At 37.7% G+C, this 26,313-nt stretch overlaps 4 protein-coding genes across 8 annotated transcripts in view; 2 read left to right on the top strand and 2 right to left on the bottom strand.

The window, feature by feature from the left end:
• ppp2r5d (protein phosphatase 2, regulatory subunit B', delta) overlaps positions 1 to 2,632 on the top strand; it is a 30,893-nt gene extending 28,261 nt beyond the window's left edge. Inside the window, exon 17 of the mRNA XM_042736362.1 lies at positions 270 to 2,632. Within this exon, the coding sequence (XP_042592296.1) occupies positions 270 to 407 (138 nt within the window). The 3' untranslated portion in view covers positions 408 to 2,632. The remainder of the gene's footprint in view (positions 1 to 269) is intronic.
• Positions 2,521 to 5,429, bottom strand: mea1 (male-enhanced antigen 1). Of its 2 annotated transcripts, none has more exons than XM_019114026.2 (4): positions 5,290 to 5,429; positions 4,759 to 5,053; positions 4,577 to 4,685; positions 2,521 to 3,259 (listed from the first exon to the last, which is right to left on the bottom strand). In XM_019114026.2, the coding sequence occupies exons 2-4, from the start codon at positions 5,041 to 5,043 to the stop codon at positions 3,096 to 3,098; spliced, it is 558 nt and encodes a 185-aa protein (XP_018969571.1). In that variant the 5' UTR covers positions 5,044 to 5,053; positions 5,290 to 5,429; the 3' UTR covers positions 2,521 to 3,095. The 2 variants fall into 2 exon arrangements, with proteins under 2 accessions (XP_018969571.1, XP_018969572.1); XM_019114027.2 differs by having other exon boundaries at positions 4,759 to 5,104; positions 5,290 to 5,387.
• A 174-nt stretch (positions 5,430 to 5,603) lies between these two features.
• dnph1 (2'-deoxynucleoside 5'-phosphate N-hydrolase 1) lies at positions 5,604 to 8,181 on the top strand. 2 transcript variants are annotated; one of them, XM_019114028.2, is made up of 4 exons: positions 5,615 to 5,864; positions 6,269 to 6,340; positions 7,677 to 7,787; positions 7,885 to 8,181. In XM_019114028.2, the coding sequence occupies exons 1-4, from the start codon at positions 5,729 to 5,731 to the stop codon at positions 8,001 to 8,003; spliced, it is 438 nt and encodes a 145-aa protein (XP_018969573.1). In that variant the 5' UTR covers positions 5,615 to 5,728; the 3' UTR covers positions 8,004 to 8,181. The 2 variants fall into 2 exon arrangements, with proteins under 2 accessions (XP_042592301.1, XP_018969573.1); XM_042736367.1 differs by lacking the exons at positions 7,677 to 7,787; positions 7,885 to 8,181 and adding an exon at positions 6,514 to 6,980 and having other exon boundaries at positions 5,604 to 5,864.
• A 1,729-nt stretch (positions 8,182 to 9,910) lies between these two features.
• The window catches only part of dlk2 (delta-like 2 homolog (Drosophila)), a 28,368-nt gene continuing 11,965 nt past the window's right edge, over positions 9,911 to 26,313 (bottom strand). For all 3 annotated transcript variants that reach the window (XM_042736366.1, XM_019114029.2, XM_042736365.1), the window contains exons 2-6: positions 22,862 to 22,944; positions 15,936 to 16,032; positions 15,625 to 15,755; positions 14,439 to 14,583; positions 9,911 to 11,534 (exon numbers count right to left, since the gene is read on the bottom strand). In XM_042736366.1, coding sequence (XP_042592300.1) covers positions 10,769 to 11,534; positions 14,439 to 14,583; positions 15,625 to 15,755; positions 15,936 to 16,032; positions 22,862 to 22,931 — 1,209 coding nt within the window. In that variant the 5' untranslated portion in view covers positions 22,932 to 22,944 and the 3' untranslated portion in view covers positions 9,911 to 10,768. The remainder of the gene's footprint in view (positions 11,535 to 14,438; positions 14,584 to 15,624; positions 15,756 to 15,935; positions 16,033 to 22,861; positions 22,945 to 26,313) is intronic.

Here is a 26,313-nt window from a genome sequence, read left to right as displayed (position 1 = left end):
TGGAGTATCCCTTTAACAGTGGATTTATGGGTCAACATTGAAGTTTGTTTTACAGCATAGGTGCCAAACTCATTTCTTAAAATTTGGTGTAGGCTACCTAATGCAATGCATGCTTTTCTGGACCTAATAAAGGAAAAAATCAACCTGCTGCTTTAATAACTAACACTGTGTAAAAACAAAACCTGGCCGAACACACATGCTAAGTGTTAATGTCAAAACTGTAGTACACTTTGGGCTATAGTCTAGTAATATAACCGTTTTCTTTCCAGGGGTTGAAAGAAATCAAGAAAGAGAAGGTTTTGATGAGGCGAAAGTCTGAGCTGCCGCAGGACGTGTATACTATAAAAGCCCTGGAAGCTCACAAGCGAGCGGAGGAGTACCTGACGGCCAACCAGGAAGCCCTCTGACCGGGGAGCCCCGCCACCCTCCACCGCTCCTAAACTGTCCCTCTCGTCTTGGTCCAAAATTGTCGCCTGCTGTAACCCACCTCTCTCTATTCCTCTGCCTCTATCCATACTCTCTTCCTCCCTCGCTATTGGAGAGCCCCGTCTGCAAAAATCCAGCCCGCAGAGCAGTGGAGAGCTCCCATGAACTCTGTCCCACCCCCTGTGTGTGCACAAACGCTTTCCAAAGTCTTCACAAATCCATAGCTGCTGATCCTCACATCCGACAGAAGCTGTTAGAAAGCAGTGTGGGTTACAAATAATCAGAGTATGCTCTTGTTGTGCTTTGTTTTTCTCTCCACACTCCACTTGATTTTGCCCACTTTATGCCGTCTCCATTTGTCCGCATGTTCCCTATCCCGTTCTTACCACTGCTTGAGAGCTTCTCCTGTACTCCAGTCGCTGCCTCTGTGAAGCTGTTTGCAATGAAGGGGCCACACTTAACTAAATGAATCATGTTACTCAAAATAAATGAAGACCTCAGTGGAGACGGTGACCCTGTGTGGGCTCAGCGTATTCTTGACGTCAAACAAAAAACTACTCGGAGCAACTTGTTCCTTACTAAGAAGCTTTATGGATTAGACACACAAATTGGAGATTTGCCAATTTCAGAAGCTTTCCTAGATATACACCTGAGAGTGTTTCTCCGTAGTGGCCTGGTGCTGTAAATGCTTCAGGTAGTCATCTGAAGAAGTCATTTTTGAGGTCACGGCCACATATTAAGAGGCAGAGGCTGAAGAGTTCAACCTAATCCATTTGCTGTTTTTCCAGTGATTGTGTTAATGATCCATCAAAAATGAGAAAAAAGGGAGATTTGTGTAAGCAATCATCTCTATATACACCACCAGCAGAGCGCTTGATGAAAATGCTGTAAAAGTAGTAGCGGAAAAGACTGCTCTAAACGCATGCACCAATGGCCTATCGGTCCACACTGCTCTTACGTTTTTTTTTTTTTCCGTTTTAAGAATGATACCTCTTTAACAACGAAACGTCCTTTTTCACTGCATAGCTTCAGTAAGGGGTCTTGTTTTTGCTTCATTGGTTTCTGTGATGTATGAAAACTAGACAAGAATGAAAAACGAACTCCCATCGAGTCTTTAAAAAGGAACTACCGTCCTGTCCGAAATTGTACGTCTTATTTTGTTGTTGTTTTTTTTCTTCACTTTAAAGCGCCTAAGCAATATTTTTTTCAGGAATTAGAACCGTATGGAGGACATGCACTGGTCTAGTGTACGATCAAGCGCTATACAATCCTCCTGATAGGACTATATACTTGCAGAGAAAAGATACTCGCTTACCTGTCCAGGCTTAATATATGGAAAACTGACAGTCTGCAGTTGCCGTCGCAAATACTTGTGTACTGTATATTGTCATGTATACTGCTTATGATTGCGCCCTTGCCCACCCCATTCCCTCTTCCTGCCCCAAGTTCAACTTTTCTTTCGTTCTGTTTGCTTGTTCGACTCCATTCTGATGCATGATGTCCCCTCTCTGTTGTCACTTTGATCATTCCAATAGTGAGGGAACATTTACTCCTCTTACAGGCTGCTGGACAATGCAAAACGGCATCGCGATCTGACACGCAGCTCAAAGGTCTCGCTGTAATTCGCCCAGATGTCCACTTGCTGTGCATTCAAGCTGCTACACTTCATCCACTGCTCCAAACATGCACATATGTTTCGACTCGTGCTTTTACAGCCTATTAGTATGCAGTGCAGAGGTGAAGTCTCGAAATCATTAGCGGTTTGAAGTGTTGTAACGTCACCTCGGCCTATCAGCGTACGGGAATGACTAATCCGTGCAATCAAGAGCATGAATTGCCAACCTTGTTGCCTCTAAATAAAAGACCAAAACATTCCAGAAACAATCAGAGGCAACTTCACTCTTAAACGCAGCATGCTTCCTTTCTTAATGCAGCTTGACAGGCAGATGGGGCCGGCGTTCAGCTTGTCTGGCAGCAACAAGAAACAGAGGGGAAATTAAGAAAGTATGGGTCTCTCCACACTCACCCGTCCCTTTCCCTCCTCTCCCAGTCCTCCTTCCCAAGTCTGACACTAATCTCAAGCTGCTTTCCAGGTCATATGTACATATGTTGTACTTTAATTAGGTTGAGCATTACATAGTATGAAAGTCATATTTTGTACAGATGTTCATGTATGTACAGAACAAAAATAAAGAAACACAAAAGATGTGACGGCCATTTGTGTTGCTGGAGCCGTGTGAGATATATAAAGGATCAGTCACTCATTGCACAGGTATCAACAACAGTCAGATTAATGGAGATGTGAGTATTACTGAGATGCACCGTTACATGTCTATACTGTCATACAAAAGCAACCACTTAGTTTTGCAAAATTCTTCACTTTACCAAAAAAAAAAAAAAAAAAAGCAAAAGAACAAACTGCATCATTAATACAACTGGGTTGAAAAACATTTGGGATGTTTTTAGGACACTTTTTGCCTACTCTGTAACTATCAACTGGACACTGGCTGTGTATCAGGGTCAAAGCAATTAAAAGGCAAGCTATTAGATTTCAATGAACAGTTGTATAAACCACAACTAAAGTGATGAATGCCTTTTGATTTGTTTGAGATGTCAGAAGCTCCGTTTCATGTTTCTGCAGTAGGTGAGATGAGGCTCTTGAAAGGGTTTCACTTGCGTTCCAGTCTCAGGCCTGCAGAGCTTTGTCTGGACTGAAGCGTCTGCTGGACCATGTCCTTCCACTGGTCATCAGAGATCTCCTGTGCCCAGGGAGGGATTGCTAGTGTCGGCAAATTTACTGCCGCCATGGTCCTTTTCACCAGCTCAACGTGATCTGTGGACACAAAAGAGAAACTATGAAATATACTGGTACCTAAATGATATATTGCTAATAGTGCTGTCAAAAGATTAACTGCTTCCAAAAAAAAGTTTGTTTTTTTAAATTGTGTGTGTCTGTATGTGTACACTGTGTATAATTATAATGTATATATATAAATACACACACATGCATGTATATATTTAAGAAAAATATTTTACATTTATATATATATATATATATATGATAATTTATATGAATATAAATATATACATGTAAATATTTTCAAAATATGCTGCATGTGTGTCTTTATATATACACATAATAAATATACACCGTACACACATATATTTTGGCTGACATTAATTGTTTGATAGCACTAATTGCTATCAACATTTTATAATGCTAATATCAACCAATAAACTGGTAAATGTTGGTTGATACTAGAGCTTTATTATTTTCAATTTATCTATAGTGGTATAAGATAACGGGTATTATTGTGCATAGTTATTTTTGTATTTAGTTTAACTTTCCTGTCATCTACCGATCCTTTTAAGTCTTTAAAAACACAATATAATCTATGGTAGAGAAAACTAGATACAGTATAACGTGATACCTTACTTAAACTTTTATAAGGACTGATTTTAGTGTTTTATTTAACATTTAAGTAAATAGTACAGATTTTTAAAACTACACAGTGAAAGGCCACAACATCTGTTTGTCAAGCAATAAACTAAATTTTGACTGCATGTTTAATCATTCCACCAGTTAATAACAACTGCACATTTTCTGTATTAAATATTACTGTTACTGAAGCTGAACATTTTTTGTTCTTTCATCATTTCACCTGTTAATTCCAAATTTCTAATTGCGCATTTAAAAAAATTCAAATTCAACAATTTTGTGTACTTCTATTATTCCACCAGTTGTGCTTTTTTTTTTTTTTTTTTTTTGGGTCACAAATAGAGCTAGTATTACTAAAGTTAAATTCAACAATTAAGTGTACTTTTCTCTTTGCTAGTATTAAGTTGTATTCTTTATAATGCCATTTTAAAATATCAGTCAACCAAGTTGAGTCAAATTTAAAAGTATATAATTTTTCACAACAGCTCAACAGGAAATCATGTTTACAATATCTTAAAATCTTCATGGATTATAATCACATTTAGCATATTAAAGCTAGGTTATAGAGTGATTTACATTATGCTTGTAAAACAAACAAGCAGTTTTATATATAGCAGATTTGCTATGTATAATTTGGCCCCTCACACTGACAGAGAACTAATGCAAAGGTGTGTGTGTGAGACAGATGTGAAGTGAGTCTCTTTTTCTCACCTGCATCCATGGGAATGGACGCGTGACTTCTACGAGCAGCAGCTCCTTCAGGATCCTCCTCTTCGTCGCTGTCAGGAGGAGGCGGCTGGGGCAGGAAAAGACCCATGGCCTGCAGAAATGGTCATGATGACGAGAAGTTCATTTATCAATGTAATTAGCGGGTAAACCAGAGAGACACAAACCTCTATCCTGTCCTGGACGTCCTGCAGCTGCTCTGCGGCGGTTCCCTCGTCCGCTGGCTCTGTGTGTGAGCCGTTCATCCCGTCTGGGTCTTGATTCAGAGGCTGATAGTAGTACCCAGCACTGGCCTCGTCCTCGTCTCCGGCGGCTCCCTCCTCGTCCTCCATGTCCTCTCCGCTCCACTCCTCCGGCTCCGCGGTGTCCGAGGGCCGGTCCTGCAGCGCGTCCTCCTCGGGGTTCGGTAAGATTCTCTCGGGACCCATCGCTCCGGCCCTCGCCACTTCCATTCACCAGCGGCTAACATACACAGCGAGACTTTCAGTCCGGCTCAGGGACCACTGCCCTGCTCTTGACATGTTAGTACAAGTGTTTATACGTGTTTATATGTAACTAATGTTGTACAGAGTCAACCTCCACCTGTCAGAGTAATCTTGCGATTAAAACCCTGCTGGTTCATACAATCCCAGGGTACTGACTAACGAATATCATACGAAGAAACCTGCTGTAAATAATCTCTGATTATTCTCTCTTACCTGTTTCTTCTGTGGAGCTCTTTTATCCAAATGTTTTTAGCAGCTGTATCTGTTTCTGATAGCTATTATTTGCTTCCGGTACTGCGCAGAAGCACAGCTGCGCATGGATTGCGTCACGTCGACGCGCTATTTATTTATTTATATTTATCTTTTTATGTAGTTTGGTCCTCCATAGGTCTACACTTTTGTTATTCTGTAATGAATAAACAAGTAAATAAATACATCTACAAGGGGGAATAATTAAGGAATTTTGAGTAAATTCTAAAAAAAAAAAAAAAAAAAAAAAAAAAACATTTTTATGAAGTGTTGTGCACGTCGCCACACACACGGTGGCGCTTCTCCACGTGTGTTTGAGCGGGACATGACGTGCAGACTGTCTTGCTCTTCCCGGTGAAAACCACTCTGCATTATTATCAGAGGACGAACACATTTGCTAAATATGAACATATATTTCTGTGGAAGCATCCGCGGAGGGAGACAAGACGTGAATATTTACCAGAGGATAGTGAAGAAGTTACAGCAGTATGGCACGGTTCTGACGGAGCACGTGAGCTCCGGCAGTCTGTCTGAAAAGGGTGATTCATTTCTAAAGTACTCTCTTTCTCTCGAAGCTGCGCAAACTCTTATAGAGCTTATATTTCTATTAAATATGTATCCATCTAGCACTGTTCGGTGTGTGAACAACTGCAAACAATCACACAGTCCTTATTAAAGCAATTACTGCTTTTATAAAACGGTTATTCCATATACGTAGTACGGTTACACAAAATAAAACAGAGCAAATAAAGTGTAATGATGTTAATAAAAACATTATTCTTCCGCCAAACAATGTAGTTCCCGAGCAACACACAGAAGTAAACAAACGTTACAGCAGCTTCGAACGCGGCTCAGCCAATCAGAATCGAGGACCGGAACCATCCGGGGTTTTTTTAATAAAGATGATTGCAGGTCAGCTCTGAGCACTGTTTTCTTGTTCCAGGTGAAGATGCGGCTCTGGATGGAGATAAAGCCATTCACGATCGAGATGTCGAGTGGCTGATGATGGCTGATGGTGAGAGATCATGTGACGTGTTCATCATTTTGACATTCTTCATCGTATTTAAACTCTCTAAAAAATATAGTCAACAGTTTTCAATCAAGTGGCATTTATACATTTCGCAAAACGTTTACAGAAGTTTCAAGTGAAATGAATGTGGTTCTCTACACCTGTGCTTACTCCGCCAGACACCTGCATGAACTTGAGCAGAACTGACTTCATACTTCCACTAAAGTCTCCCAAGCCCCATGAGAACTTTGATATTTTGTTATCCATTGCAGAAATATTAATTTTTAATTGTGACTTTCTGTGTCAGTTTTCTCAAACTCAGCTCCTGGAGGGCCACAGTTTAGCTCAAACCGTAATCAAACACACCTGATCCGGCTCATCGAGGTCTTCAGGATGTCTAGAAACTTCCAAGCAGCTGGGATTTGGAGCTAAACTCTGCAGAGATGTGGCCCCCCGGGAACTGAGTTTGAGAAAACTGGTCTAAGTACTTCACCGGGACACTGTAGCGTATTAAAATTACCACTGTGAGATAAATATTAAATATAATATAAAGAGGCAAAGTGCATTAATGATGATAATTTACCCTGTAAAGCCTGTCATGAAATAGTCCAAATTTATTTATTTCGTTCTGTACTATATGGGCCATAAAATCCCTATGTATCAAATATCCAAAACACTTATGCATAAAATACTTTTTCTTATATATATATAAATATATATATATATATATATATAGATATATATATATATATATATATATATATATATATATATATATATATATATATTGTCCATAAGTACACTAAACTGTTACATTTAAAAATTTAAATTAGTAAATCATATTTTAATTTAGAGGCCCAAACTGAGCTGATATTGCTGATATTTATATGGCCAAAAGGTAATATGAAATTCATATTCTGTTTCAATGAGAATCAATGAGGTCTTTATAACAATATAACAAGGTACTTAAATAAAATGCATATAAATATGAGTTGTCTCTCTATATCTCCGGGTAATGTGTCTTAACAAGATGATTCTCAAAAGCCTTTCTCAAAAGCCTGATGGATTATTTTTGACACTCAAATTTTATGATTTTTCTAAACTATTATCTATGGAAAATCAAGTATAATACATATATGACACATACAAATATTAAGTTATTCTTACATTTACATTATAAAAATAAAAAAAGAAACGTACCACAAATTGAAGAAGGATGTATTTACAATTATAATATCTAATATAAAGGTCTTTTCCTTTAAACCTTTCATCATTAACCACTTCTCTGTCGCTCTTGACGGTCTTGGTTCTGTTGTATCACAGTTTTCCGTCTCTGTCTCAGTGATAGTAGCTGAGGTGACACAGCCGTCTTTAGGAGTCGGTTATGAGCTCGGCCGAGCTGTGGCACTCAACAAAAGAGTGTTCTGTCTCTTCAGACCTTCCTCTGGAAAAGGTATTAAGACTTTCTCCCACATGACAGGTCTTTATGGGATTCACGCTGATGTTCAGATAGATATCCACATAGATATTTTTCTTCTCCCACCCTCCAGTGCTGTCTGCCATGATCAGAGGAGCATCCACAAACTCGCTCTTCCAAGTCCGGGACTACACAGAGGATGAAGTCGAGAGTATCCTGGAGAAATATTTTAATACTATCGGCAAGAATTGATGAGCATATTTCAGCAAATCATAACAGATAAGCGCAACTTCTGTATGCTTCTCCTCTCATTTTAGAAAGTCAGTAGGACTTTCTTCCTTTGGTGGGCATTTTATATTACATTTTCAGTGAAATTGTAAATTAAGCGGTGTATTGTTACCTGCATGTGAATAAATCTTTTTCAGCTAAACACTGGTGTTACACTGGGTAATATACTGTAAATAAATGATGGTGCATAAAGATCACACTGTGGTGAGTATCCAGAGAAAGGGTTGAGATCCACATACTGTCATTGTTTTGAATCGTCCACCAGGGGTCACTTGATGTCTTCTTATTAAAGCATTCACAGTTTCAGAATGTTACGAGACAAAGCAAAAGTTTTTTTTTGTTTTGATTTTCCGGCTCAAAAATGTGTCACTAATGCATTATGGCACTGTTTGTTATGCATCACGCGATAGTCAAACTCAGGGCTAAAAGGGATGTAGTGTGTTAATTTAATCATGGCAGCTGTGATACAAAGACATTGTTTTAGACATGGATTTCAGCTATTACACAGTTAAAAACTTTAATACACACAGATCTGTATAAAAAAACACATTACAATAAAAAACAAATACATTTCACCAATAAATTACATAAATAAATTATATTTACACTTAAGAATACTGTTGTTAGTGTATCATGATCTATCACAAACATCATCGCATGAAATTCATGTTACTATACTGCTTAAAAGAGCATCACTATAATGTTAAAGGGAATATTGCATTGTCATTTAAAAAAAAAAAAAAACGTTTATAAAGCAAATACTCAAAGAATAAAACTTACTTGGCATAATATTATACTCACTCACATTGAAATATTTTACAGTTTGAACACTTGGCGAAAATGGCTACACAAACCTGAAATTAAAAGCGCTTTTAGTAATATGGCTTGATTATATACATACAGTACTTATGTAACACACAATGGAAGTTTTGATATATTTGAGCGGTTCAGTGCTTCCCTTTATTTTACATGCAGTCCATGAGTGCTACTGTTTACTCTGAGTACAGACGTCATATTAACAAATACAGTTGCTCTCCGGCTGTGTATCCTGAAGTCAATATGAAACAGTGTCTGCAACCCACCTTACCTTCATAATGTGACATACTGTATTCCCAGGTGATACAGTATATTAAAATGAGAAAAAGGGTAAGGTGTGATTAAATTTGATCAATTCTTTTACTGACTGGATATTGAAAAGTGCTCTCTAAATGAGAATTAAGAAAGCCTTGGAGCCCTAAGAAAGTCTGTTTCCTCTAAAATAATTCTGTTAATTTATTTATTTTTATTCTTACACTAAGACCCCATTAGTTAACAATAGTTAATGCATTTACTAAAAGTTACTATCAATGAGAAATACATTTTTTACATTATTATTTATTAATCTTAGTTGTTGTTAGTACAGTATAGTTCAGGTTAACTTGGGCCTATTAAATAATATTAACAGATACTTTTGAATTTAATTACTTATGTTGAAATGAACATTAAAGGGATAGTTCACCCAAAAATGTTTATCTGCTTACCCCCAGAGCAACCAAGATGTAGGTGACTTTGTTTCTTCAGCACAGCGCTGCTGATACAGAAGACCGTAAGCCGCTTGCATACTGCTCAGAATTGCCAAAATGGCACTACGCTGATTTGGAGAGACACAGAGGAGAGGAATTGTTGAATAAAGTCGTTATTTTTGTTTTCTTTGTGTACAAAAAGTATTCTTGATGCTTCATAACGTTACGGTTGAACCACTGATGGCAGATGGACTATTCTGATGATGCTTTTCATACTTTCCTGGACCTTGACACTGGTTATTTATTTGGCAGTCTATGGGACAGTCTCAAGCCTCCCTGTTTTCATCCAAAATATCTTAAATTGTGTTCCAAAGATGAACAAAGCTTTTACGGGTTTGGAACGACATGGGGGTAAGTGATTAATGACCAAAATTTTCATTCTGGGATGGAGTAACCCTTTAATTATGACATATGTCGAATGTCTGACTTGACTCTTGGTAGTTTATTTTTCCCCGCCCCCAAAACATGATTCAACTATCAGTCGAATATCGGCAAGATTTGAAAATTCTGATTGGACTATGAAAATCATTGGTGTATTACTGTATCATTACTGTAATGTTAACTTTTTTCTTTTTTTCAGTGTAAAAAATTTTAGCACCTGGTGACCAAAGTTACATGATTACTGTTAGCTAGAAAGCATTTTTCTGTTATGTTGCCTTTGAGGAAAAAAGATTAAAGACCCAAATAAAATACCAGGAAAAAGAAAAAAAAGTTTTCATTTCATATAAAAAAATAAATAAATAAAAATTGGGGGAGCAAATAGATTCAGGAAGGCATTAAGACGCTCCAAGGTTCAGGGTTTCCAGCAAAAATAATGCTTGGCGAGAGCAAAATGTTTTTCAGAGGCAGAGTAAAGTACATTTTTGATTAAATATTACACAGACAAGCATCTCTTTAGAAAATTTTTCCAAGACCAGGTACGAGCATTATTGAATTTATGTTGACTCTAACTGACCTAATGTTCCCTCAGCAGTACATGCCTCACTTGTGGCATATTTAATAATAATAATAAAAAAACTGATTGATTCTTTATTTCTGTGTAATTGCTCTGGATAATGACCACCTGCTTTCAGCAACCAACTCTCAGATTCATGAGTACCGTCTTTATCTTTGAGAGGTCAGAAGTGGTCTTTTACTTCAACAAGAGCAGCTGCATGATTTCTGTGGCTAAATGATGTCGGTGTTCAGCCTCTTCTTCTCAAGCTCAGCTGGAGCCGGAGACTGGAGGAAGCTGATCTTGCATTCCTGTTGCGAGGGCACAGAGTTTGTCCGGCATCGGTGGAATGGGCGATGGTAAGCGGGGGCCGGTCTGCACTGACAGCGAGCCGATCGGTCCTGGCAATGTCCGCGCAGGACCAGGCCAGCTGTTAGAGCCACCACGGCCAAAGTCATGCCCCCCAACACCAGCAGGATGATGAGCTGCAGCTCTGACAGCCCTTCTGCCCCATGCTGAGTCACCACTGAGATTTTGAAAGAGCGTCTTTCATCCCCACTAGGAGTGGTCCAGTGGGAGCGATTGACTGGGGCAGGTTTGCTCAGCGTAACTCTGTCTCCTTCGCCCCTGAATGGAGACACCACTTGAGGTCTTGACTCCCACATGGGAATCTCGCAAGTTCTTCCAGTGAACCCTGGAGAGCAGAAGCACTGGAAGGTGGAGACTCGGTCTATACAGCGTCCTCCATTGAGGCAGGGCTGGCTGGCGCAGTCGTCCAGGTTGATGGTGCAGAAACGGCCGGTGAAACCCGCAGGGCACAGGCAGGAAAAACGGTTCACGCCATCCAAACAGGTGGCCCCGTTGGCACAGGGGCGCATCAGGCAGTCATCCATGTTGGTCTCGCAGCGGGGCCCCGTGTAGCCAGCCAAGCATCGACAAGACAGTTCTGGAGCGTAACCACCCAGATCCTCACAGAGACCGCCATTCTTGCAGGGGGACCTGCAGCAATAGACATAAGAATTGAAAAAAACAATGTATTGCCAAAAGGATTGGGACACCCCCTTCTAGTTTGGCTACTTTAGTAATTTCCATGAGTACAAATCTTAATGTTTAAGCATATAATACATCACATAGCAACAGTTTGGACAGGACCCTTTTCTATTCTAACATGACAGTGCCTCTGTGTATAAGGCAAGGTTCAGAAAGAAATGACTGATTCAGTCAGTGTGGAAGAACTTGACTGGTCTGCAGAAAGCCAAGTCCCAATCCCAGCTGAACACTTCTGGTGTGACTTTAAATTAAGACCTTGAGCCAAATATCCATCACCAAACACCAATGACTTGTACATACACTATATGGACAAAAGTATTGGGACACCCCCTTATTTAGAACAGAAAAAGACACTTCCAAAACTGGCAACAAAGATGGAAACAGTTCATGCATTTACAAATTGTATTTCCATCTCTGTTGCTACAGTTTTGGAAGTGTTTAAAATTATTGTACACATATGTACAAGTCATTGCTGTTTGTTTCTCAGGCAATTCATGAATTGATTGATTGTATATCTTGAATGCAACATAAAGGCCAAAGTATACTTAGGTTTTTATGCGTACACTAGGAATGCGTACACTAGGAACTGTGCATGCAGTGAGTATGACACAAATTTCATCATCAGCATAGCATACACACACTGTATGCATACAAGTCCAGTTTTTCTAATTATTCATAAGCATGCCCATGCACTTTGATTTTTTTTTTTTTATTACACTAATTAGTTGGTGCCTCTGGTGGCAACTTTGGCTGAAGACATGGAACATGATCAAACTTTTGAAGGCTGTGACGCCAAAATACTTTTTTTTGTGACTAGATTAACACTTATCCGCAACTAAAAAGGTACCAAAACTAGTATAGAGATTAAACTTTATAGTGCTTATATTGCCAACGCCTGTGTTTGGTCATGTTATCAAAAGGAGTTTACTTTTAAATGCTATGCATTCAGATAAGCATATACATCAGAACTGAAGTATCTTTGGACTTAAGTCCCTGCTGGCAAATACATAATACAAATATAAATTATGAGGCATTTTAATAAATGAAAAGCACTGAATCAATAGGAGTGGTTACTAAATTAAAAAGACTCACTGAGCTACAAATTATTGTTGATATGCCTATGTTAACACCATATGAAAGAACTGTATTTCATGTCCTTGCCTTAAATGTATTTTAAATGTATAGACTGCTGAGTGATGTAAATGCAATTTATTTGCTCTATATTTATATTTCTTCCTCAAAAGTACAAAACAAACAAAAAAAAATCTTAATGAAACTATTAAGGACTCAGTATTGGAATCACAATGGTTAAAATCCTTATGATTTCCTGTTCTATTGCCATTGGTCAGACACACAGAACTCTCAAGCAAAATCGTTCTTCCAAAGAGTCACAAGATTTACACTTTTGAGGTGAACCAGCCCTGTGAATGGCTTATTTACTTAGTTGTATCTGCATATAAAACCTTTGACATGTGAAAAACACATCCCCATTACTTCATAAGTCATAAGTCCAACCTTTCCGATCACAAGCAGTTGTGATGGGTGATTGCAAGTCTGAGGTTGGTGTGGTGCACTCTGGTGTTCCCCAGGGATCAGTTTTGGGCCCTTTACTTTTTAGTATTTACATTTTTCCATTTGGCCAACTTTTAAGAACACTTGGTCTTAACTTTCACTTTTATGCGGATGACACTCAGATCTACATACATTTAAAACCTGATGTCAATATGCCTGTTTCTTTTCTTTGTCAATGTTTACTTTTATTAAAAAATTAATGTCTGAAAATGTTCTTGTCTAAACAGTCACAAGACTGAAGTGATGCTTATTGGTTCACCTCACCAGTTGCGCAAAGCAGAGTCCATAACCTTAAGTGTGGATGGCTCTGCTTTACAGTTTCAAACTAAAAAATCCGGGGGTGATATTTGACGCCAATTTAACATTTGATCTGCATGTTCATAATACAGTCAAAACATATTTTTTTTCATCTCAGAAACATTGCCAAATTACGTCCCATGTTGACTTTGTCTGTGGCTGAAAAGTTAATCAACACTAGTTTTTTCGCGTATTGATTTGCTGGCTAGAGTTTCCAAAGCTACACTAAGTAAATTACAGTTAGTACAAAACTCAGCTGCTAAAATTCTGACTAGGACCAGTAGCTTTTATGTGATTCCTTTGTTTTTTATTATACTGGCTTTGTATTGTTTGGTTAATTCTTTACTGCCTGTACTGTTGTGTGTATCTTTTAACTTCATATTTTTTATATGTATGTAAAGCACTTTGAGATGCTACTTTTAAAGGCACTATATAAAATAATGTTTATTATTATTATTTTCATGTTCAAAGGCTAAACCATATACTGTAATATTTCAAGTAATAATTTGTCTTCTCTAAAACTGTGCCTCAACTGGTCCAGTCCTGCAGCATGGTTTCCCTGGAAACCTCTCGGTCAGTTTGTTTGGTCTTCAGGGGAAGAACAGCGGGGGCCGAGCTGCAGCACGCCAGTATTAGCAGTCTCTTACAGGGCCAGTAATGAGCCCATTGAAATACATGATTGCACTCTGGAGGCTGCAAATTGACCAGGCTGTTGCGCTGCCTGTGCCAGTGCGTCTGGGCTTGTGTGCTAATAGATTAAGGATCACAGCTTAACAAAATGTTTACTTGGAGGTCAAATCATGAACAAACCACTACTCACTGATCTTACATAAAACAGTTCATTGTAACGCTGTAATCAGAAAGTCCTACTAAAAATGGCTCGCTCTGTTCTTCCGCAGCTTTGTGATGTTAGGCAGGTGAGTATTTTTGAACACACAAAACATGCATTTACATTACAAACAAAAGTCGGGAAAAAACACTCACTTGGTCTTTTGGCAAGGCCCTGTTTTCAGTTCACAGTCCCGCCCACGAAAGCCTTCAGGACATAAGCAGCTATAATCCCCAGAGTCATTCAAGACACAAGTAGCCCCATTCTGACACGGCTGCTTTCTGGAGCACACGTAAATATCTGCGGAAACAAGTCAGCACTGTTATGTCGACTGTTATATCTATTAAAGCGTTTGCTACTTAAGGTCATAAATAATTAATCACCTTTGTTTCAGAATCTAAAACTTAAAACAATAAAACCTGAAAATAAAATGTTTAAGAACCAATTTAACTATATATTTCTATTTAAATATAATTAAATGATGTTAAACAGAAATATGAAAACTTAATTACTAAAACTAAATAATACATAATACTAAAATAACCAACCCATGCTCAATGTAAATACCTGACTTCGGCTACATATCTGGAAAATGTACCTTTCCATAAACTTCACTGCAGTTTCCAGGTGAAATAAAACACTAGCGGCAGTAAAACATCAACAACTTTTATTCCTTTTTCACACAAATTATGATTACAGGGAAATTTATCAATGAATAAAATAACACTTTGTGATTACCTCAAAACACTTTTCCCAGTGCATTGTGTAAACAAATACATTTTAATGTTTGTATCACATAATCAGCTCCATAAGTATGATTTTCTGACATAGTAAACTTGCTCGGTAGCTCACCTGGTACAGCACATAGCTACAAGTTCTGTGAAAAATGAATCAAGACACTCCACAAAAGAGCTCGTAGTCTTGTATAAGGAAGCTAAAATGGCATGGTTGCTTAAGCAAATGCATTTTTACTGTATCTCACATTTGCTTTTGTCATTTTGACTGCAGTGAAACGTGCTACAAGCAACGCAATATCATCCCAGCATGTTTTTTTCACTGTGCTGTTTAATAAACCTGCTTCTGTAATGGAGGAAAAATGATATAACTTATGGCATTTTGTGGACGTGTCAAATGACAAGTGCAGCAAAATGTACCCAGACAAAACATATTTCAGATTTTGCAGAAATGTTGCCTATTCCCAAAGAGCCTCGGTTGCGACTAGCCTTTTTCATGCCCCTGTCATTTATTTCTTGGATATATGTTTAAATGCATGGAAATCATATTGGATTTCTTTTATCAGAATAATCAGTGCTGTCAGGTTAATCTACAAAAATTAATCACCTTTATCACAGAATCGTCCCGCCCACCCGTCCATGCATGTGCACTGCCAGGGCTGATGGCAGGTGCCATGGACACATCCGGGCATTCTCACACAGTCCTCACACCGCGGTCCACCCCATCCCGGATCACACCTGCCACACGGAGACAAGAGTTAACCCTACATGCCATGTTCATTGTATTGTTAATCTGTTTACAGTTTTCTTCTGCAATAGTAGTGAGCGGGAACAGGCTTGCACAGGTCAGATATACTTCAACAACATGACGCCCGAGAGCCACACAAGCCCATATTTCACTCTCATGAACCCACTCACCTGCAGTCACCGTTTTCAGCACACTTTCCATGGCCGAGCTCACACGTGCAGTTACTGGCCGAGGGTGTTGGAGATGTTTCTACTGAGGAATATAAAACTGTGAAGAGAAGAGTACATTTAATAGTTTGTTAGGTTGTTCGGTATCCTGTTGTTGTTTTTTTCTTTGACCATTATAGAGATGAGAAGTTATTGCATAACAGCAATCCTCAATCCTCAATGATAATTCCTCTTCAGATTAAGTAAACAAGTCCTTCAGATCACATAACAAGCTCTAGCTTGTCTGTGAGAGTTTGTCACTTGTAGAAGGCATGTGCGATCAGTGTCACTTTTCAACAGCTTATGTAGCATGTTGAGTGTGGTAAACAACAGCTAGTGCATACTAAGATGCACATACGCGTTGATCTTGCCTGAAGGAAAGCTAATTTATTGTGACAAACTTTCAGTGAGAGACAATCAGGGGAAGACAAGCTATGTTATTTAATTAGTTATCTTAAAGGGATAGTTCACCCAAAAATGAAACATATACTCACCTTCATGTTGTTCCAAACCTGTATGAGTTTCTTTCGTCTATTTAACACAAAAGAAGATAATTTGTTGTAAAAATGTTTCAGGGAGCCATTGACTTACCAGAAATACTATGGGAGTCAATTGCTACCTGAAACTCTTTGGTTACTAAGATTCTTCAAATTTTCTTTTTATGCTCAGCAGAAGAAAGAAACTCATACAGGTTTGGAAAAAACATGAGGGTGAGTAAATGGCGGCAAATTGTTAATTTTTCGGTGAACTTTCCCTTTCATTTTCACTTGGTTTACTAACAGTACTCACTCCATCTTGGTCTGTATGACGGGGTGAAAATGTAAAGTACATAACTGCAGATTAATATAAAGGAATTTTAACAGTAATACAATAAAAAATTTGTGTTAATCTAATTACATTCTTTATTGAGAGGTCAAATGCTGAAGGGAAAAGTGTTATGAAAACAATGCCAGAATGCCTATATATATATATATATATATATATGTGTGTGTGTGTGTAAATATATATATATATATATATATATATATATATATATATATATATATATATATATATATATATATATATATATAATAAAATATTTAAATATATTGTAAATAAATATTATAAATGAAATACATATTAAAATGACTAAAAATGCAAAATGTTATTTATTTTAGAGAGAAACTGTAGCATGTTTTCATAAAAGTCTGATCTCTGACCGGGAGAGTGGAAAGTTTATGCGTGTTCTTTTTCCATCCTTAATAATCTACTTATACTTTTATATGAAAAGTTTTATGAAGTGTTACAGGAAATGATTCACCCCGATCTCCATCATCACCATCTCGACTGAGTGATTTAGCATTCTTGGCCGTGCTTATCCAGTATTGGGTTTTGCGCTCTGGTGGATGTTAGTGTAGGGTGTGTATGTGTGTGTGTGTGTGTTGGGGGACGGCCAGGAAGCGCGTGTGTCTGTGGTGATGGGCACGAGGGGAGCGTGTGCAGTGGGAGGAGAGGAATGTGCTCATGTCTCCGCCCGTATGAGCTTTGCCCGAACATCACAAGAATTCACCATCGCCCAGGGCCCAACCCCTACATGCCTTCAAACCCGGCACTCACACCCAGCCTCTTACATCACACGTCCCGTCTGCATTTCCACTAAATGTACTAAATTATTCCTTATAGCCAGGAAGTTGCAAATAATTATCAATATGCAAATCACATGTACCCTTACGAGCAGTTTGTTTACCCCCCATCTGACATGCTCACTTAATCGTGTTCCTATTCCTGATAAAGGCTGGTATGTGAGACACAATACGTGTGTAAGCTCATATTCATTCAGTGGCGCTGGAATGGGAAGCATTTTCCATGTAATCTGGCCAAGTGTAAGACCTGTATTCCTGGAAACACAGAGCTTTGAACAATGCAAGCCTGGCTTTCCTGCGCTATCAGTGCAACAGCTGAAAAGTACAAACTGATAACAGAGAGCAGCCCAAACAACAACATGAAGCGTAATCTCTTAAACATAGACAGCTGAAGGATTAGTTTAACATTTAAAAGCAAGAGAATCTCTTCTCGTTATGATTCTTGTCGTACAGCTCAATAAGACATGAATGGAAAAGTATTCTCCTTCTTGCTCAAGGGTAATTTACATATACAGTGGTGTCCAAAAGCTATTTTTATTTATTTATTATTATTTAAACCTGGTCACTAATCAAATTTAAGCGAATTTGTGACACTGAGCATATGTCAAAAGTATGTTCTAAGAATGTTTTTGGTAATGTTTCCAGTAAGTCATGCAAACATTATTTCTGAATGTTTTAAAAATGTTTTCAATGGTTATATGAACGTTAAGGGAACATTCCATTTTATCATTTTGCAAACATTATAGGAATGTTACGATTGGGTAAAGATTGGATAAGATTTGCATTATTTTGCCTGGCGCACAGAGAAATTACAAGTTAAATTTTTTTGCAAGGCAGAGTGCTTATTCTTATTTTAGGAGCTGTTTACATGACACTATTTCTAAAAAAACAAAACTGAAAACTTTTTATGAGTTTTGGACGTTCATTTACACAACAATAGCGTTTTGGGGGCCTCGAAAACTGGTTTCAAAGTGCAAGTGTTTGAAAACAACACTGTAATAATCTCCGAGTGAACTACAAACACATGAATTTGTGAAAATGGTGACGTTATGCACAGCTGCTTGGCAATAGAAGCACATTCCATTAGCTCCCGCCGCAAAGTATTTGTGCTGATATTAATGCCAGAGGAAGTTTGGAGCTCTTCAGCTATTCTGACTCTGACTTTCTGTGGTCTTCCTCTTCGTGGCTGACTAAAACACATGAATTTAATAGTTAATCACAATACTTTTGTCCATATAGTGTATCATATGGCCAAAAACCAATTATATTGAAAGAACTTTGTAGTGGATCTGTAATCGCCCACACATTTTTCTATGGAGTGGGATTTCTTCAAATCGTGAGCGAGAAAGCAAGTGAAGAATGGTAATCTTCCATTTACTCTGCATTTACTGCAAGTTCAAAGCATGCTTTGGATGACAAAGACTGGGAGTTGTGTAAATCCAGGATGGAGACAGTGAATACTTCATACGCAGTAAACACTATAGAGTTTTAAAGAGAAATGAGTCCGGGTGTGACAGCAAACAGAAGTCTGATGATCTCAGAGTGCTGATAGACAGATGTGGTGCAAATAACCTCTTCTTGTTCAAACTGGAGGAGTCTATTCTAGAAAAGCCTCCAGGCTTCATTCTGTAGCGTGTGTAAATATTTGCGATCACAATGGTTTCGAAATAATATGATACAGCAAGAAATCTCAAAATGGGCCATGATTCAGTTCAAGTTGTTTTTGTATGATTCAAATTTGCTACAAATATGCAAAAAACATATATATTGTATAATATAGCCCAACAAAAACCTGACAGTATTTTCAACTAAAAGAAGCCTTACTTAAAATGACTTTTTAGATGCGCAGCTCTTTGGGATTTTAAGCATTGACATTAAGTTAAGAATTGTATTTTGCAAATGAAATGTATGCATAATTGGAACATATTGGAGTAATTAAGATGAGCGGAATCATAAAGGTTCTTTGTTTTGCTATTTTTAATCTACAAAACATTTTGAGACTGTTTGGTGAGAAAACAGTGGAAGCTATGATCAACTTAGTCTTACGATGCTTTTGGGAAAGGCAGCCCTTTACATGTTCCTAAAAGGTTTCCTGAGATTCACTCAGACACCTGCTGATTTGATCTGTCATGTTCTGATTCAGTGGGCATTGTGCTGAAGATGGATGTGTGATCTGACATAGTGATAATTTCAATTGTTAACAGTGGCTGTGCTTCCTGGGGTTCAGTTTATGATGGCACTGCAACAGGTGTGACTGTCTCCATCCTCCAGCCATTGTGGTTTACCTCATGGAGGTCCTTAACCAGACACCACAGTGCGTGGGCTCACTGCATGTGAAAACCAGAGTGATCTAAATTTATTCCTACCATGAAACCCTATATTCCCTCTCCAGAACCCCCGTGGCCAAGCTCAGCGCCATGGTGCCAGTGAAACATGCAGGTGTGGGTTTCCCTTTGGTTTTAACCCAGACGGGCCACATACACTCACCAAGCGTATGCATGTGTGTCCCACTGGGGAGCAGGTGGAGTGTAATAGAAGGCCGGCTGGACAGCATCTGAAGGAGCTGAGGAAGAAGTAACTAGATCCATGTGAAGCAAAGGATCATTCAGTCTCAGTATCCACTCAGCCGTTTGCACTGCTAGAAAAACATTTTGCCAGGACAGACAAGCGAGGACGGATTACGATCCAGTGAGGCTCCAGAGCACTAGGGTTGGCTGCAACATAGGCTCATTAGAAAAACATGCATCCCCCCCTCCCAAAAAAATATATATATTTACTGTGCATACAATTCAGTATGTAGTTCCCAGTTAAAATTAACAGTAGTGGCAGTAAAACACTAACCTTTATTGCTTTTCACACAAATTTTGTTTACAGGGCAAATTACCAATTAATGTTATGATCTCAAAACAGTATTACTATTGTGCATAATACAGTATGTAAACTAATCCATGTTTGTGTCATATAATCGGGTCCATATGTATTGCTTTTCTCACATAGTAAACTTGCTCAGTAGCTCACCTGGTACTGCATTACATGCACAGAATGCATTTTTATCTCATTTTAGCTTTTGTTAACACTATCCATTAGGTTGGGTTTAGTGTACTGTACATTATTTTAGTGTACTGTACACTGTTATTTTTGTAGTGTACATGCAATATATACAAGAGCTAACTCAATAAAACATTGCCAGATTCATGTTCACCTTCACAAAACTAAACATGCTTTTAATGCCGTTCACTGGACATGTCACTTTGAAAGTGTCGTAAAATGTGCACAAAGCAATGCAATTTTGCAGAAATGTTGGCACAGGCAAGTTTTTGTCACTTGGGAGATTTCCACACTGTAATTTACAGTAACCACACTGAAGCTTGATTTAAACTACCTGATTTCAATTACATAATAAATGCTGGGCACAATTCATTCTCACTTGAATTTTCTGCCATGCATTTAAAAGGAAAAATCAAAATGTTGTCATCATTTACTCATGCTCATGTCCTTCCAACTTTGTATGGCTTTCTCTCTTTGTTTTGTGGAGCACAAATGAAAATATTTTGAAGAATGTCTCTTGTCTTTTTTCACAGAAGACAGTCATACCAGTTTGGAATTGACATGATAATAATGACAGAACTTTCATTTTTGGGGTGGTGTTATTTGAGTTATGTTTATTATTTTTTTTATTTCATTTGTAGTTTTTATTGATTTCCAGTAAGTTATTTTAGTTCTTTAACTTATCTTAGCTAAGTTGCCAAAACAACACTTATAATTTTCATATTTAATAACTCATGCTTATTTTTTTATTTTTATTTTTACTTATTTTTATAACATTTATAGAACTATTCAATGTACCATGACTAGTATAAAACATCAAAGCAGCTTTCAAATGTCCAGCAGGCACTGATAGTGTTGAGGAACAGCCAGCAACTGATATGATTTCTGATTTCTTATTTTACGGTGTGGCAATAGTCACTGGCACAGACTCAAGCGCTGTCCGTCTGTATCAGTTTGGCATTGCAGTGGCTTGTTTCCAGGTTTGAGCCTCTCAGCTGGAAGCCCCTTCCAGGAGATTCTGGCCCCACTGACCTGCACTATAATCCATCTTTGCAGACATGCACCGATCAGGTTTTGCCCCCATCTTCAACTGCAGGTCAACAGGCACAACTGACATTTTTTCTGGCTTGCTTGGACGCACAGAGGAAGGACTTTGGGCATTGACCTTTGCCCCCAGCACACGTGTAAGACACAAACTCTTGCTGCCAACAACTGAGACGCAGATTTGTCACATTCTCTAAGCAGACAGGAATTTCACAGCTGAATACTCAAAGAGAGATGGATCAGCCGCAACGGAACCATCAAAGGCCTCTGATGCTGAGTTTTATGTAATCTGCTCACCAGGATCCTGTTGCAGCACAGTTGGCAGAAACTGTTTGAGGAAATTAACAGCCTGTATGGCCAATCCTCATAATGAACTTGCTCCAACAGTATCTTTTGTAAATACTCTATGTGCTTTGCTTTTACTTGTCATATATCTAGTTTCATTGCTATCCATGCTAAACAGATATTTTATGGAATTGTATCAATATAACTACTGTAAATTATAAACTATTGCCATTATTTCATAGTCATTTTACAGTAATAGTTTCCTGTGAAATCAGTCCAGGATAAGTCCGGTACCACTTTATTTTATAGTCCTGTTCTGCATGTACATACTATGTACATATTATTGTGATTACAAAAACTTGGTACTGTAATAACCCTAAACCTAAACTTAACCCATTTAGTTACCTTATATTACTCATACCTTTTTAGGTAAATATTAAGAAATTATAAACATTCACATCATGATTGTATTGTGAAAGCGGCTTGACTTGACAAACAAACAGGCAGCACATCGTGACTTCCTATGATAGCGGTTTAGTGATATGAACGTTTAAATGACTGATTTCAATATCATTATGTAGTAAGCATACATAATACAGTTAAATGACTGCAAATTAGTTTTAATAAATTTTTTAAAGTTATATTACACATTTACTCAAAATAATTCAATATGAAAATTGTTAGAATTATATTTCTGATATCAATGCCCTTTAATAATGTATGCGTTTGGGATGTGTAGAAAAGATATTCAGAATGAATAAAATAATTTATCTGTTTGTGTTATATGAGTTAACTTATTGAATTACTGTTAAAAAAAAAAGCAACCACTGCTCAAGAATATACAGTAAAAAAATAAATAGAAATTAACAGCATATGAAATATATTTACCTTGGGCTTCACAGTTGTGTTGAAATAGCATACAGCAGCCACAGAGCAGCAGAACTACAGTGAGATTCATGGTGCAGGCCAATCTGAAACAATGAGACATTAACACATTAACAATGAAATGATCATTCATTTAATCACAAACTTTTGCTATTGACATATATTATGAATCTACCTACTGAATATAAGTATAAAGCAAGAAATGAGGCACTAAAAACAAGGCATGCTTGCATAGCCTCCAACATGAGTCACAACAGCCCAAGATGAAGATTTCCAAGTCATTTCACTCTTCAAAGCATCTAACAGAGCAACACCTGACCATGCACCAGCCAACAGACACGCTTTAATAATTCAACTTAATACTTAATAATTAAAAGCACTATGTGAATCCTTCATGGTGGACATTTACAAGACCGCATCAGTCCTTCACTGCCTTTTCTGTCTATTTACACATCTCGCAACTTTGCTGAGCCGAGTGCTGACAGAAAAAGTGTTATGTTGTGTCTGTTTGTTTCTCCTGTGCCTAACCTGCACTCTGGTCCACAACTCTTCAAGCAATACTGTTTAATATTCCCATATTATGCTCATTTACAAGACCATAACTTTATTTTTGGGTTCTGGTAGAATACATTTACATTATTTAAAGTAAAAAACAACAACACAACACATGCTGTACCTTTTCACTCTCTGCTTGAAACAGACAGATTTAGTTCCTGTCTCTTTAATAGAGATAAAACAGCATGAAAACTTCATATCATGATTATAGTGACCTAAATGATCAATATATTATCACTGTATTGTTAACAAATTGTCAAAAACCGGCAAACAACAAATAAAAATAGCATTAATGTGCACATATTGTTTGCATAAACTTTAAAATAATAAAGTGATGGCCATATTTTAAACTTATTCAAAATGATAATGTTTAGGAAATTGATGAGTCAAAATGACAGATTATAGGCATTTTATCTGCTCCATAAACAAGTGGAAGACATCTTATTCTGCAAAGTGTTGAGGATTCTACAAAGCATAAGCTTGCTTTCCATCTACCGGTTAAGATTTACAACAAGAATTTGGTCTGAACAGAAATGTCAGGCAGCCTGAATGAGAATGTTGTCACTGTCTGACAGCAGGTGGCGCTTATGGAACAGCAGAAATAGAATTGTTTCCCCGGTAACCTTCTGTAAACACTGCATCAGCAGGCAATACATGAAGAGAAGATGAGAAGCAAAAGCCGATCGGTTCAGCCATATGCAATGCTCTTATTCATTAATTCATATATTAGGCTATTTCATATCTTCTCTCTGCACTGTGCTTTTTTGTCATGTTTTCAACCAAAACATTACTGTGGGGACTTTTTATTGTGGTTTATTGTCAAATGGGTAACTGTTACAAAAATACTCTTCAAAAACATTCCAAAACTGAACACAATCACTATTCAGCTCCTAATGCTCAACGACCAGGAAATGGAAGTGTATCGGAAATGTTACGCCTCTTACCTGATTTCTATTTCTATAAATGAAATGACCTGTGATATGCAGATGATATTGGTGCTGGTGGGACGTGTAAAGGATATTCAGTCATTAGATAACTACCTCAGATTTTGTTAATTTTATTACAGTTTGGAAGGAGGAGAGTTCTTTGCAGCTTAATATTAGTAAAACTAAAGAAATGTGTTGTGGGGCTTATAATGTATGAGCACATTGCAAACCTTTGTTAGTTCATTTTATATATTTATATTAATTTTTATATTTAGGTATAGAGACTGACTCCCAATTTTCATTCGATAAGCATTCAGACAATGTTTTAAAAAAGGCTTATCGACGTCTAGGCATTTAGGAGTTTTAACACTGAAAAGGACATTCTGATAGTGGTATATACCTCACTACTTGTATTGAATCCTGGTTTAACTCTCTTTCTGTAAAAGGCGAAAACAGACTTTTAAGAATTATAAATGTGGCGAGTAACATAATTGGTGAGTGACAAGTACACCTCTCACTGATCTCTATACTGCGGCATTAAAAAGGAAACCCTCTGTTAGTGAGGAAGACTCTTATCCCCTGCTTAGTTGTTTTCAGTTACTTCCATCTGGCAGATGGTATGAAGTACCTTTGGTGAAAAAGGCCAAGAATAAGAAGGTATTTTAAATGGGATCTTGAAATGAATTTTTATGTATTATTACAGCTGTGTTTTTAAAGTGATGTATGCAGTGTTCATTTGTGTTAGTGATTATTTGTATTGTTTGTGTCTTTTTTTTTTTTTTTTGATCGTTTACATGCACAAACAGCAATATTTTACACTAAAAGAAAGATTAAAAAATCATAGCAAGAAAGGAATTAATGTATGATTTGCAAATGACCTAGATGATGAAACGGCAAGATGGTGCAACTGGCTGCTTCTTTTTTGTTGTTTCCCATTGTAGATTAATGGAGCGCTCTTGCAACCACTAATGGGAATAAATTTGGGGAAAAGCTTTGAAAGGGAAAGCTGAGAAGAGGTCCAGAAGAGGAAGCCTCCATCTACAGTCCTTGATGTTGGGGATGCCATGTCAATTATCACTTATGCTTTCTGGCCGGTTTCATGTGCAGACACCTGCAAGTGAAAGCAAGTGCACAGGCTATATTTGAACATTACTTTATTTCCAGAGCAGCTCACTCTGTGATTGTCGAAGGTGCTATTTCCAGCCGTGTTTAATTAATATGTGTCATATCAGATGTGAAAAGTACAGTCAGGGGCCTTTTATGCCATTTGACACATTGGCAATTATCCAGGGAAACTGTCATCATTTTTTTATGGTCCATCTTTCACAAATCATCAAAATTCGATGAATCATCCAAAGCGATTCATTATAACAGATATAGATTTAAATGTAGCCTACAGTCCTTCAACTGAAGGCCCTGTCACACTAAACATGAAGCTAAAAGCAAGATGATTCAGATATGAATTATTAGCTTCTCATAAAATAAAAGAACCTTTTGGAAAAGCATGTTCAGCATTCAAATTTCAGCAATGGAAATAAAAACGAAACCTTGGTCATGACATGAGAAATAAAATTTGCCTTGATCTTTTAGCATATAAGAGGTCTTTGTATCGTTAAAACATCCTGCAAGTTTCATAGCTTAAAACGTCCTCCTCATTACAAACAAAGCATTTATTAAATCAAGCTCCATAAACAGCTCGTTCGGATCTGAGGTGCGAGATAACATCACCCAGGCACAAACATGCCTCCAAACTGTCTCCAGAGCAAGACATCGACGAATAGTCATCTTCTCGCAGCATCTTGTTTTCTTCAGAGAATCTTTATCATTTGGTTTCTGCGTAGACCTGTGCATTGCATTTTTTCCTTTTTTGATAAAAATTCAGTTTTTTTTCTTCTTCTTGTGGAGCTGCTATTAACTATTAACACATATCTACTGACCGACAACAACTGAGGTGTGACAGCTGTGTTCCTCTGA

Source organism: Cyprinus carpio, chromosome B13, assembly GCF_018340385.1.
Source record: "Cyprinus carpio isolate SPL01 chromosome B13, ASM1834038v1, whole genome shotgun sequence".
In the NCBI taxonomy this organism is placed as follows: domain Eukaryota; kingdom Metazoa; phylum Chordata; class Actinopteri; order Cypriniformes; family Cyprinidae; genus Cyprinus; species Cyprinus carpio.
This window is presented reverse-complemented; position numbering and strand designations above follow the sequence as displayed.

Bases quoted from the DNA above. Each gene is read 5' to 3' on its own strand.
- mea1 (XM_019114026.2), bottom strand. From the start codon at position 5,043: ATGGAAGTGGCGAGGGCCGGAGCGATGGGTCCCGAGAGAATCTTACCG. The intron at 4,686-4,758 runs GTTTGTGTCTCT...CCATTTCTGCAG, and splicing joins ACGTCCAGGACAGGATAGAG to GCCATGGGTCTTTTCCTGCC. The intron at 3,260-4,576 runs GTGAGAAAAAGA...TTGTGTCCACAG, and splicing joins GTCCATTCCCATGGATGCAG to ATCACGTTGAGCTGGTGAAA.
- dnph1 (XM_019114028.2), top strand. From the start codon at position 5,729: ATGAACATATATTTCTGTGGAAGCATCCGCGGAGGGAGACAAGACGTG. The intron at 5,865-6,268 runs GTGATTCATTTC...TTCTTGTTCCAG, and splicing joins CGGCAGTCTGTCTGAAAAGG to GTGAAGATGCGGCTCTGGAT. The intron at 6,341-7,676 runs GTGAGAGATCAT...TCTCTGTCTCAG, and splicing joins GTGGCTGATGATGGCTGATG to TGATAGTAGCTGAGGTGACA.